Genomic DNA, 14,050 nt, shown 5'->3' with positions numbered 1-14,050 from the left:
CTGAAGATCTCTCCACCTGTCCTTCTTTTCCTTTTTGGAAACAGACAGCGAATCCTCCCATGAAAAGCCCTCCTCTTCTGTGATTGGCCAGCCTCTCAGCCGGCCTCTCAACCCAGGGGAGGGCTGTTTCTGAGACTACAAGTAGGGAGGGGAGAACAGTATGCTCAGTGCATGGCAGCATCGTGCACATGTGCAGGCAAGGGAGAGCTCACGAGGTTAGAAAGAGGCTCCCACCATCGAGTTCCTTCAAGACATGGGGGTTTTGTGTGGGAAGTTTGGCTCAATTCTCTCATTGGTGGGGTTCAGAATGCTCTTCGATTGTTGGTAAACTACAAATCCCAGCAACTACAACTCCCAAATGTCAGTCTATTTTCCCCAAACTCCGTCAGTGTTCACATTTGTGCATATTGAGTATTTGTGCCATGTTGGGTCCAGATCTATCATTGTTTGAGTCAACAGTGCTCTCTGGATGTAGGTGAACTACAACTCTAAAACTCAAGATCAATGGCCACCAAACCCTTCCAGTATTTTCTGTTGGTCTTGGGAGTTCTGTGTGCCAAGTTTGGTTCAATCCCATCATTGGTGGATTGCTCTTTGATTGTAGGTTAACTATAAATCCCAGCAACTACAACTCCCAAATTACAAAATCAACAACCCCACCCCTCCTTTTCTAGGAACTTGTTATTATTCGTGGGTTGCCAACACAGTTGAGGTGGTATAAAACCTTGCTATAGACAGCAGTATATAGAACACAGATACCTATTACTAAGATACACAAAGTAATATGTTATTGTTGTTAAAACTTCAAATATGATGTCATATGACAGGTTTATTACTTATAAACACCATATAGAGGAACAACTTCTCTTTGTCATGGATAAATGTCCATATTCATGTAGATAAACATAATAGTCCAATCTGTCTGATGATTTAAAGAGTCACTTGTAGATGTTTCGAAGGACTATTTGTGGCATCAAAGGTTGTGCCAGAGAAGAGTTCTACACGGTGACCTGGTATAAAACCCTGGCATTATATGATGGTTGTGTGAAATACTATTTTCATTACTATTCCTCCATGAACAAAGGGAAAAGATATACATTGTTTTATTCTTTATTGTAAGTAAGTAAACTTTATTACGGTCGATGACCAGATCATTACAGGGGGACCCAGTCCCGTACATCCACATGAAACCCAAGGGGTTATATACTTCAAACTTCAACAAATTTTAAAATCTAAGCTAAAAACCAATACAAGTAGATATTAAAATCTAATTCAATCCACGAGATCATCCGAAGGCAGTCTAAAGAGAGGTAGTGAGGATGGCACCGGGGAGGGGGGAATATCCAACACTATAAATATCAGTCTATATCTGATTTCCCATCTATATTCCAGAGGTGAATCTTGGGTCTTTTAACCCTCAATCATCATCCGCCAAATTTTAATCGCAGCCATGCAGAACTTAGCAACATTGTATGTCACAGCCGAGTTTGTGTCTGAGAGTAGCAGAGCAATTCTTTATTGGTATCCCCTTCTTCCAGAGATGAAATTAAGCTCAAAGCCTTGCAAAGGGATGCAGGTATCTGCCTCAAATTGCTATCTTATAGATGCCAAAATGGTTTGCAACAGTCCTTGTGGACAACAGGTACAACTTTGTGATGCAAGGTCTGTCGAGAAGTGTTGTTGCATGAACAGAACCTTCTAATTTTGACATATTCAATGAAGCATGTGGAGGAAGAGCAGAAGCAAAGAGCTGGTGAAATTACCTTCCTTTTTACAGCCATTTCAGAAATCTCCATATTCCCATTTTCTATTGGCAAAAACAGCTTTTGAATTTCACTGTAAATTGACTTCCTTGCTCTATTTATTATCCCTTTACTACACTGGAAGGAAGATCCAGCTACAATTCCATAATTCTGCCTCCAAAATTACTTGTGTAGAAGGAAAGGAATGAAGGAGGGAGGAATGAAATTTAAACAACCCTGACTTTATTCAGTGCGCTTCTTTTACTCAAGGTGACCTGGGAGTGCTGAAATGCATTAAGCTGTTCATTTTCTCGAACAGCTCGTGGCGTTGTCTTTGATCACCCTTAAATCATTCGGTAAAATGGAGCCAATTATATATTTGGAGTGGGTTTTAAATGGCACTCCTTCTCATTTAAAACAGGAGCTGGTTGTTGTTGGAACATCATAGGTGAACTAATGCATTGCAGAAATGAAATGTTGGGCCCAGGAATAGAGAGACATGGAGAAAGAAGGAGGAAACTCCAACATGGATGTAATCCAGACTCATGTCCAACTATGGTTTGAACAGCAGAAGCAACTCTCAGAAATAGACACTTTCATTTCTTGCTTAATACCTTTCCTGGTGCTAACTGTGTTAAATGTGTGCTGACATTGCAAAGAGATGAAAACCTAAATTAATATGATTCAGGAAGTCTCTGGTTCAAATTTTAGTCTATTATGAAAGTTGCTCAAAGGCCTTAAGGAAGTCTTCATCCTAAATGACTTCAGGAAGCCCCCAAGTTAAGGACAAGATAGGTTTTATAGGGTTGTTCTTAAGTTGAATTTGTATGTAAGCCAGAACAGGTACATTTTAAAGTGAAATTCCAGCCAAAATAATTATTATTATTATTATTATTATTATTATTATTCCAACACAAAAACACAATATGTCACAGCAAACAAGATATATATGCTAGCCTTGGAGCAGTTAAGCCCCCCACCAAGACAAGGTGGCACCCATCAGGGGGTTATTGTTACTATTGTTGTTATTATTTTAATGTATTGTCGAAGGCTGAGAGGAGATATGGTAGCCATGTATAAATATGTGAGAGGAAGCCACAGGGAGGAGGGAGCAAGCTTGTTTTCTGCTTCCCTGGAGACTAGGACACGAAACAATGGCTTCAAACTACAAGGAGATTCCATCTGAACATGAGGACGAACTTCCTGACTGTGAGAGCCGTTCAGCAGTGGAACTCTCTGCCCCAGAGTGTGCTGGAGGCTCGTTCTTTGGAAGCTTTTAAACAGAGGCTGGATGGCCATCTGTCAGGGGTGATTTGAATGCGATATTCCTGCTTCTTGGCAGGGGGTTGGACTGGATGGCCCATGAGGTCTCTTCCAACTCTTTGATTCTATGATTCTATGAAGGCTTTCATGGTCGGAATCACTGAATTGTTGTTGGTTTTTCGGGCTATATGGCCATGTTCTAGAAGCATTCTCTTCTGATGTTTCGCCTGCATTTATAGCTGGTATCCTCAGAGGTTGTGAGGTCCTCAGAGGTTATTTTATTTCTTACCCATTTCTCCCTACAGCTCAAGGTGGGTCACAACACAGTTAAAAAGACACAAATACTATACAAATTCTACAAACAGACATTAAAATTCAGTTCAATAAAAGATACAAAACAAAGTATTTCTATAAAATACACAGTAATCACACAGGACAGAGATCAATATATATTTATACATATTAGCTTTGGATAGCATAGGGAAGGGTTAGCATCCTTGCAGTGTTTGTTTTGCTGCCTGTGCCCCTGTTCAGAAGATTTCACCTCAGTTTCTGTCCCTGAGATAATTGGATTTTGAAAAATTCGGCTTGTTGTTGAAACAAGGATTGGCGAGAAAGCTTTAGTTAGAGATACCTTTTCCCTATGATCACTCTTCCAGGAGTGAATTTCCCTTCCGAGGGGTATGTTTGTGATTTGGGGACTGCTTGTATACTGATTTATCTTGCAAGAATGTTATATTGTTTTTTCCCACAAATCATTTTCAACTTATAGTGATCCTTTGGAAAATCTATCAGAATTTTTTCTTCACAAGATTTGCCTTCCTCTAATGCTGAGAGAAAAGGACTTGTCCAAGCGCACTCAGTGGGTTTTCAAATCCAGGTCTCCAGAACTGTAGTCCAATGCTCAAAGTACTCCACTATCCTCCCATCAACCTTCCAAAGTTTTCAGTGAGATTCAGAAAATAACAAGTTTTGGTTGGTATACTCATTCAAGCCTACTGCAGCTGTAGGACAATTTTAAATCGATGTTGCTTGTGTATGTGTCTGCAAATTTTCTTGGCATCTTCATAAATTTCATATGGCAAAAAAACCATACTGAGAAGTGATCTGCCAGTTTCTCCCTCTGCAGTATAGTGTATAGCAGTGGTTCTCAACCTGTGAGTCTCCAGATGTTTTGGCCTTCAACTCCCAGAAATCCTAACAGCTTGTAAACTGACTGGGATTTCTGGGAGTTGTAGGCCAAAACACCTGGGGACCCACAGGTTGAGAACCACTGGACTACTGAACTTGTTAGCGGTGATTTCAAATGGCAAAATTAAAAATGAGGATGGACAGAAAATCCAGTAAAGGTGGTACCAGTTTGCCTTTGCCTGCACCTTACTGGGAAAGGCACTAATCCACTCCTTCCCCTCCTCTTTCTATGCTGACTTGAGAGCAACCTATGTTTGTACTTCGAACTCAGTTTGCATCAAGTGAAAAAAGTGGTGGAATTGGGGGTAGAAGGAGAGAGAAATTGAGACCTTTTAAAAGGAATGACAGAGGATTGTCCCAGCCAGTTCAGGGAAGCTTAAGAGTATAATCTCATAAGAATTACAAGGTGATAAAATATGTAAAGCTCTATAGCAGGCCAGGGCAAACTTGGGCCCTCCAGATGTTTTGGACTCCAACTCCGCTTAAGCGGCTGAGGGGGAGAAGCAAAGGGCCTGAGGCTGTTAGGAATTGTGGTAGTTGGAGACCAACACAACTAGAGGGCCCAAGTTTGCCCGTGCCTGCTCTATAGGGATGTATATGTTGTCACTGACAAAAACCAAGGTTAAGATTAAGCATAGATCCCATGTAAAACCAGATATAGGTTCTATTATTTGCAATGATTTCTAAAACCACAATTACATGGGAATTTATATTGTGATAATTGTAGTTTGTTTTTTGGACATTTAGTTTCAAACCATGGTGTTTAATACAGGGAAGGAAAATTATCTCCAGATAAGAGACAAAGGAGAAAATAACAAAATGTGTTCCTCAAAGCTCGTGCCCTGTTTGTAAACTGGGTTTTGCAGGAAGTTCACTTTAACAGGACAGATGGCTGCAGAAATATCTTGGAGCTCACAGCTTGTGAAAGGAAAATAGTATGGAAGAAACGTGTAAGCCAGAGATGTATTTCCATGTTCCCTTCATCCCCTTCTTTGTGGTTGATCCAGGAGAAGGGATAATGCTGGTCAATTAGACACATCTTGATGCCCAAAGCTGTCCTCTCAGATACTGTGTCCTTTAAAAAGACCTTCTGTGAATGAAATTTAGGAAGCAGCAAATAACATGTGTGTACAATATAGTATATCAATGGTGGAAAGTGCTACTTAATAGGCAGAGTTTGGAAATGATACTTTTTGGATAACAACTCACAGAACCCTCTGGGAAATATGGCCATTGGTCATGATGGTTGGACAGTCTATCAATTGTCATCCAAAACAATAATTTTGTCAAGCTCTGCTAACAGTGCTCTGCAGTCCAATACGAGTTGAAAACGAGCCAAATTGGCCCAAACTCAAGTATGACAGTCCTACCTCCATTTCCAAATAGGATTTATTTAACTTTGTCTCTGGTTTTGTTTGAAATTGATTTGTCAAATAGGGTTCCAGTATGCTGAGCTAAGCTGGTCTATGTGTTAGCCATGCACTAGGTGGTTTCTTAATTAATTTCCCTCCCTCTTGCTGTAAAACTAATTGGCATATTAGAGTAAGAAAGGGTAAGATTCTGCCTCAGGAGGAAGAAAATGGAGAGCTCATCCATCTTTTGATCCGCATATATTAATACAAGACGAGTTGCAAAGCCAGTGTCATCTTTTGTGGCTGCTGCTAAGAATTTAACATCTCCCAACCCTAAAGTAACCCAGCCAAACTCCTAAGAGAAGAGGATAATTGCATACCAATAGCATACACAATCTCCAAATGCAGACATTTCTGTAAGACATTTTGTGTTTGTGTGTGTGTGCGCCTTCACAATGCCTGTCAACTTATGGCAATCCCATGAATTGTTTAGTCCGTTTCTTACTGGCTTACAGCGATTTGGATTTATTGGCCATCTCCCAGCCAGATACTAACCAGGGCTGATTTTGCATAGCTTTTTAGATCAGGCATGATCTGGTTTGCATGATGTGGTCCATAAGAACTAAAATATGGTCTGCAGCCTCGGTGTTACTACACCATTGCAACGAGAGCAACTGGTCTCACGAAACCCTCTTATAGTGCCAAGGCTTATTAAATATGGTTTTCTGTGGGCGAGCAGATGGTGACTACTGAATGGCATATGTTCTGTATCAGAAACTAGTGCTGATGTGGTCTATCCAATGCAGTTTTCTGAATCAGCACCCCAAATAACCAAACCAAATCTAAAGTTGACCAAAAACCGATTTGTATCCCTTTTGGTACTAATGTTGAAGAGTGGTCCCTGGTCAAAGTGGTCCCTGGCCAAAAAAAAGATTGGGAACCCCTGACTAAGTGATTGCACTTGGCGATTGCACCAGGTACAATACAGTACAAGCTCTTTACTAAATGAATATATGTCTATATACACCCACCCAAGGGCTGAGGTCTACTAAAGAGGCCCTCTTCTATGTCCTGCCAGTAGAATCAATGCACTGTGGGTGCATCTACAATGTAGAATGATTGCAGTTTGACACAACTTTATCTGCCATGATTCAATTCTATAGGATCATAAGATTTGTCGTTTGATGCGGAGGCCTAAACACCTTATAAAACTATGATTGCCATGATTCCAAAATTGTGTCAGCTATAGTGCTGTCAAACTGCATTAATTCCTCATCCATGTGCCCCCTTGTATACAGATGTAGAATCAAGACCTTTTCCATTGTGACACCCAAGTATGAAATGCACTCCACTTGGAGACCCAATTAACATGGATGTTGGTTTCATTCCAGCACCAAGTTAAATCTTGACTTTGTACTAAACCCTTTGGGTCATAACTAATTTCTTCCAAACCATTAGATCTTTGACTCTTTTATTCAATTTTTTTATTTATATGATTTTAGAATTATTACAATATTTATGTTTATACTTGAAATTGTTTTATTGAAAGCCTCCCATAGATAGGGTGGAGATCATTATCTTACTTGTTGTATATGTAATAAACAATTACATGGGGTATCTAGGGGCCCTTCTATACAGCCATATAACCCAGATATCAAGGCAGATAATCCACAATATCTGCTTTGAACTGGGTTATCTGAGTCCACACTGCCATATAATCTGGTTCAATGTGGATTTTATGCGGCTGTGTGGAAGGGGCCTAGGGGATTCCTTCAGTGTGATCCTTAGCAGTGGGTGTGCAGTTGCACAGTGGACCAACGTATTATAAATTTGTAGAGTGCACAGCTTTAACACCCACTGAGCCATTGCTTGCACAGTGAGGTGACCCACTAACTTCAGCATAGCCACATTACACAAACCAAAACTTTATGCCACCTTAAGTGCTGAGCCAGTTTTCCACTCAAATCGATAAAGAGTGTTCCTTTTTTTATTTTGCAGACACCTTCGCCAGTAAAGTGGCAGCCTGCCAAGATCAATATGCAGATGCTTCCATCGGCAATGTCACCGGTAGCAATGCTGTGAATGTTTTCCTCGGGATCGGCGTTGCCTGGTCCATCGCTGCCATCTACCATGCGGCCAAAGGCCAGCCCTTTGAAGTCCAACCGGGCACCTTGGCGTTCTCCGTCACCCTCTTCACCATCTTTGCTTTTATCAGCGTCGGAGTGCTCCTCTACCGGCGAAGACCGGAGATTGGAGGTGAGCTGGGCGGGCCACGGACTGCCAAGCTTCTGACCTCATCCCTCTTTGTGCTCCTTTGGCTCTTGTACATATTTTTCTCATCTCTGGAAGCCTACTGCCACATACCGGGCTTCTAAAGGAACTCTTGGAAGATAGTAGCTATATGTATCTATAGAAAGAGAGAGAAAGAGAAAGATATAGGTATATAGATATAGATCTAATATTATTGAAAAGAGGAAAAGACATTTGCCATGTTCACCTATCTACTGATGGAATGTAGCTTTGCAGTAGGAGTTTGAGATCTGCAGGATTCGTCACCGGGGCAGCGTCACACAAACAAGAGGCACAGATGCAGGGAAATCTCTGCGACTCATCTTTACAAGATCATGATGGAGTTACTTTACATTTTCCTTGTTCCCTCCCTGTGTAAGGGTTGATCTGATTTCAGTGGGGGTCAAATGGAAAGACGAAAGGCCACCCGAGGCTGTATCATATTGGGCCAATGACTGAAAAGGAGAGTGGTTGACTTTATTTACTAATATTTTTGTTGCCTTCTTCGCAATTCAAGAACAAGCCGAACCATCACCCTCAAAGAAACATGTGAGTCTGGAGTGATGTGAAAGATCCAAGGGATTTCCAGCCCTCATGCTGTTTTGTTGATCGGGGGAGCTGTTTTGGGGGAGATTGGGAGTTTGTCTTCATATTTTTGTTCGTTTTGAACCCTACTACCCCTACTTACTGTCCAGCTGCTTCAAGAGTATCTTATGTTGAAATATCACACAAACCCCATGCTGGTTTCTTTAAGAGGTCTCTGATTCAGAATCATGATTTGATGCATCCAATTCCCCCCCCCCCTTCATTCCCTTTCAAAGAGGAAAGCAACCTTATAAGACAATATTTAAACATCACTTCATTCGCTCCAAAACTGTGGGTTATTACCAAAAATGTGCCCAAAGCCCTAAATGTCATATCCTACTTGATACAACACTCACAGTAGGCTCTCCAAATCCACGGTGTCCGAATCCGTGATTACCAGCAACCACAGATCATGCGCTCACATTGTCACCATTTTATAATATCGGGTGTGATCATCCATAGTTCTTCGCATCTGCGGCAGGTCCTGGAACCGAACTCCCGCAGATATGGCAGACCCACTGTATATATATATCTATTGTTGCGGCTCTGACTTATCTCGTCAGACGAATTTTAATTACCTCCTGTGCCCTTCCCCTACCCTGCCAATCTTTGCTGCTATGCTCCTTCTCATATGCCAGTTTGGGAATGCTTTCATGGTACTTGTTGTAACACTTTGCATGAATGAAGCAAACCATAATCTGTAATATAGCATTGAGTAGTGATAGTCTGTTCAGTGATGCCGATTGAACATTGAAGAAGCGAGCATGTCTTTTCATTTTCATTTCTTTGCAATTTTTAGATGAACACAGTTATAGGGAGGGAATGGTCAGTATTCTATTGCTCTGAGTAAGGTGCCTGAGAAGCAATAACCAAGAGCTGGTGGAGATGCAGATCAATGAGTTTTGGGGCAATGTTTGTGCAAATTATACTATGTAGTGACCCCTTGGGAGAAAGAAGGACCTAATTGTCAGCCAATTGCAACAGGAAGCCAGTAGCATGTCTAGGCCAGTACTAGAGCTTGAAAAAGTTACATTTTGGGACCTCAACCACCAGACTGATCAATGACCATTCCACCTAGAGCAGTGGTTCTCAACCTGTGGATCCCCAGGTGTTTTGGCCCACAACTCCCAGAAATCCCAGCCAGTTTACTAACTGTTAGGATTTCCAGGAGTTGAAGGCCAAAACATCTGGGGACCTATAGGTTGACAACCACTGACCTAGAGCAAAGTTTATCAAACTGTGCTCCTCCAGGTGTTTTGAAATTCAGCTCCCACAATTCCTAACAACTGGTAAACTGGCTGGGATTCGGGTCCAAAGCATCTGGAGGAGCACAGTTTGAGAAACACTGACCTAGAGAATTCTGGGAGTTGCAATCCCAAAAAAGGTAAGTTTTCTAAGCCCTGCCCTGTGCTGTCTGCCTTGGCTGACGCTAAACACTGTCCAAAAGTTGAGTTGATTTTCCCAGCTCTTCTTCCATTTTAACAGGAGATTCCATGGATTGTTCCCAGGACTTTCTACGTACAAAAACATGCACTCTATGACTGAGCCGTGGATGAGTAAAGCCCCGCTTTCTGGCTAATCTGTACAGGCTAAGTGCAGCTTATGCATTGTCTTTGCAAAATGTGAGGAATCAGGTGAATTCCTAAGTCAAGAGAAATATACTCTTGAGCTATTTTTTTCCCAAGCATCTCTTTTCATCCATGGATTTATGCTGCATTTGCTCTGGCTTCGGATAGCTGATGTCAAAGCCTTAGCCGCCATGCATATTCTTTCTGCTGTGGCTTTGTGGAAAGATCTGATCTTTCTGAAGGGCACCTTGAAGACAGGCAGATCCAAATTCAGCCCTTTGGGTGGGCTTTTAATGTGCCGTTAACTTGCTGGGCTTCAGAGCAGCAAAGTATCCTAGATCAAAAAGTGGTGTCATCTTGCATTACCTGGCAGTGAATGCTTGTATTCCTTAGGAAACTAAACAATTAACTGCTGTTATTTATTATGTGTTCATTGTTGACAATGTATTCAAGCACTGTTCAATGCACATAGACAAATCATTATCCACCACAGAGGCACAGTGCTAGCAAACCATTAGAGGATGTTTCCATTGTAACTCATGTTGTTAGTATATCTTTTGCACCCACTCTTCCCCTTTCCTTCTCCCACACAACAGTTTTTCATTCATCCATTTTTTTTCTTTTCCCTGCCCAATCTATGGTGCTTATGGAAGGAGCAACCCCTCAAGAAAGAGCTCAGGACAAGGAAAGCTGCCCTCTCTTACAGCCCTTTCAGGAATTATGGAAAGGGCCATTAAATTTGGCCTGGGGAGGATTGTGATGTTGTTTATTCATTCAGTCACTTCTGATTCTTCATGACCTCATGGACCAGCCCACACCAGAGCTCCCTGTTGACTGTCACCACCCACTCCTCCTTCAAAGTCAAGCCATCACTTCAGACCATAGCCATGTGGAAATGTTGTGGAGAGGGCCAAAAGTGGGACAAGTGGGGCTAATGTAGGCTTAAGAACATATCTATGGGAAGGCAAAATGAGGACACTGACATCAAGTCAAAATGCTCTCTCTGTGTGGAATTTTCTTTCCACCTTCAAAGTTCTTGTAGAGCAGTGGTTCTCAACCTGTGAGTCCCCAGATGCTTTTGGCCTTCAACTCCCAGAAATCCTAACAGCTGGATTTCTGGGAGTTGCAGGCCAAAGCATCTGGGGACCTACAGGTTGAGAATCCCTGTTGTAGAAGAGACATTGAAAATCACTCACATATAGAATGCTTCTATTTGCTTTGTTCTCATTCCTTTGTTAACTTTGCTTGCTATTTTTCTTTGGATGCCTAAACTGTATTTTTAAATCCTCAACTGATGTTTTAATTTACAGTCATGCTGGAAATTTGGAGACTGAAGGAAAATGTTGTTGGGAGGCAGAATTCTTATTGGCAGGCCCCACTTTGTCTCCATTCAATTGCTCCATCTCTAGGTAGCGCACTTGGCAGCATTCTTCCATAATTGCTATATGAATTCCAGATGGGGAACAGAAGGCCCTGTCTCTAAGTCATTTTGGAGTACACATCCCATAACTCCCCAGCCAGTATAGTCAATGGCCATGCATACTGATCCTATTGGCTAGGAGATTCTGGGAATCGTAGCCTCCACAAAGTAGCTTTTCCAAAATCTGGTCAGTATCCTAGATTATCTTTGATCCTCATTCATTAAGCTGTGCTAGATGATTTATAACTACTTCATCAAACTAGAGAATGAATCCACTTTAAATCTGGTTTCTGCCTCCTGCAGAATTCTGGGGTTTGTAGTTTCATGAGACTGTTAAAGGCTCCTCCCTAAACAACAACCCCCAGAACTCTCTAGGAGGCAGAAACCGGATTTAAAGTGGATTCCTTCTCTAGTGTGTTGAGGTCCTTAACCATTCTGCTCTTATCATAATCCATCCCAGGAACTCCTTGGCCGTGGCCATGAAATGAATGAAGACAATGATAAAAGTGAAATGGCACTATGAGTAATGTTTAAGAAAATGCAAACGCTATTTTCAACTTTTAGGCCAGAACACCAGCTGCTGCATAGAAGAATAATTTTGACAGTGTATAAAACTTCAAAAGAGTGATACGTAATTACTACAATGGAAAATCTAATCCTACCAATGCTACATAATGGCTGAAAAGATGATGCATCCAGGGAAGGTGACTCACCTGGGAAAACATTTTCTTGTTCTTATACTTATATTTTTCTTACTGGATCCATTTATACAATCCGGCTTCATTAAATCAGTGGTGATTGTGCCGATATCGTGGGCAAGAGCTGGAATATGGCCATTCGTTTCCTTGCCAGTAATTTCTTATGGCTATGGGGCAGGCATGGACAAACTTTGGCCCTACAGATGTTTTGGACTTCAACTCCCACCATTCCTAACAGCCTCAGGACCCTTCCTTTTCCCCTCTCAGCCGCTTAAGTGGCTGAGAGGGAAAAGTAAGGGGCCTGAGGCTGTTAGGAATGGTGGGAGTTGAAGTCCAAAACATCTGGAGGGCCAAAGTTTGCTCATGTCTGCTCTAGGAGCATCAAGCCTTGCTCAAGAACTTCTCCATTCATTTCACTGGAAAAGACAGGTGTCCCTGAACATCAGTTTGTGTATGTTGAGTTGTATCTATTGAGATGACCAAGGAACTCAGTGGACACAAGATGTTTCCTCATCCCAGGAAACATCCAACCGCTAGGCCAGATTCTTAGCAGCTCCTATAGGTTCATGGATGAAATCTTCATGAGATTCACATAGCTGAAAAGCATGACGATTAGAGTAGATCCTTGCTAATTTTGAACAACCTTTGGAAAGCTTGAATTGTGCATTTTTTTTCCTTTCGAACATGGAATGAATCATTTTTTCCCCCCTGTAAATCAGTTTTCACATTTGAGAGCTTTTCCTCCCGGTTTGGTTTCGTTTGATTTCGTTCCTTTCGGGGAGGGAGAAGAAGATTAACCAATGATTTGGGTTGTTCAGGGATATCGTTATTATTAATAATATTATTATTATTATGATTGTGTTTTTGTGTAAAAATTATTTCATTTCATCTGTTTTGTTTTCCTTCATTTTTATTTGCGTGTATTGTGCACGGTAACAGAGGCAATGAGTGCACTACTTGTGATCAATGGTACACTGAGGCACAAAAAATAAAAAAATAAGAATAATTGATTCTGATTTCAAGATTAGTCCTGTGGCATTTTCCAGCCCGATGTCTCATTTCTTCTTCCATTGCAGTCTCTCATTCATTTTATTTTTTGTGAATTGCTGTGTTTCTTCTGTGGTCTGGGTATGTAAAGAACCCACAAAATTTGGATCTTACTTGCAGATATTATAGCCTTGAAATATGAACTCTTGATACACAACATGCTCAGAGAAACAGCTACTTGTTTGACTGCCCTCCCCCCCCCCCAAAAAAAATCATTAGTATAGCATTGGGTTGCTATGAGTTTTGTGGGCTGTATGGCCATGTTCCAGAAGCATTCTCTCCTGACATTTCGGCCACATCTATAGCAGGCATCCTCAGGGGTTATGAGGTCTGTTGGAAATGAGGCAAGTCGGGTTTATATATCTCTGGAATGTCCAGGGTGGAAGAAAGAACTCTTGTCTGCCTGAGGCAAGTGTCACTGTTGCAATTGTCCACCTTGATTACCATGTAATGGCCTTGCAGCTTCAAAGCCTAGTATAGCACTTTTTGAAAACAATTCTTGCGTTACAGAACAGCACTCTTTCAGGACATTGCACATGCTCAAACTATGTCAGACTTTGTACACATAAAACTATCAAATTTTCTTTCCTCTCTCAGAGCAAGGAGTTTTAACAGTAAAACTGTGGCCATCAATGAAAACTGTGGATCGTGGCATTTTCAAAACTGAATTTCTTGTTGTGAAACACAGCACAAAAAATATGCTTTTTTTGTTCCAGAACTCACATTGCCATTTAATATCGATTGACCAAATTTGAAATAAGGATTCTTGCCATTTTTGTCATTTCACAATGTTGTCCCAGTATACATTATACCATCATTTTCACCCCCAGTGCCCATCTCTTTTATTTCCCCATCATCAGCTGATCTACCATGCTTTCAGTAATTTGCTGTTGTT

At 41.4% G+C, this 14,050-nt stretch overlaps 1 protein-coding gene across 6 annotated transcripts in view; it reads left to right on the top strand.

The window, feature by feature from the left end:
- SLC8A1 (solute carrier family 8 member A1) overlaps positions 1–13,124 on the top strand; it is a 426,510-nt gene extending 413,386 nt beyond the window's left edge. For all 6 annotated transcript variants that reach the window (XM_067463246.1, XM_067463252.1, XM_060754495.2 and 3 more), the window contains exon 8: positions 7,547–13,124. In XM_067463246.1, coding sequence (XP_067319347.1) covers positions 7,547–7,923 — 377 coding nt within the window. In that variant the 3' untranslated portion in view covers positions 7,924–13,124. The remainder of the gene's footprint in view (positions 1–7,546) is intronic.
- The last annotated feature ends 926 nt before the right edge of the window (positions 13,125–14,050 follow it).

Source organism: Anolis sagrei, chromosome 1, assembly GCF_037176765.1.
Source record: "Anolis sagrei isolate rAnoSag1 chromosome 1, rAnoSag1.mat, whole genome shotgun sequence".
NCBI classification, from domain to species: Eukaryota; Metazoa; Chordata; class Lepidosauria; order Squamata; family Dactyloidae; genus Anolis; species Anolis sagrei.
This window is presented reverse-complemented; position numbering and strand designations above follow the sequence as displayed.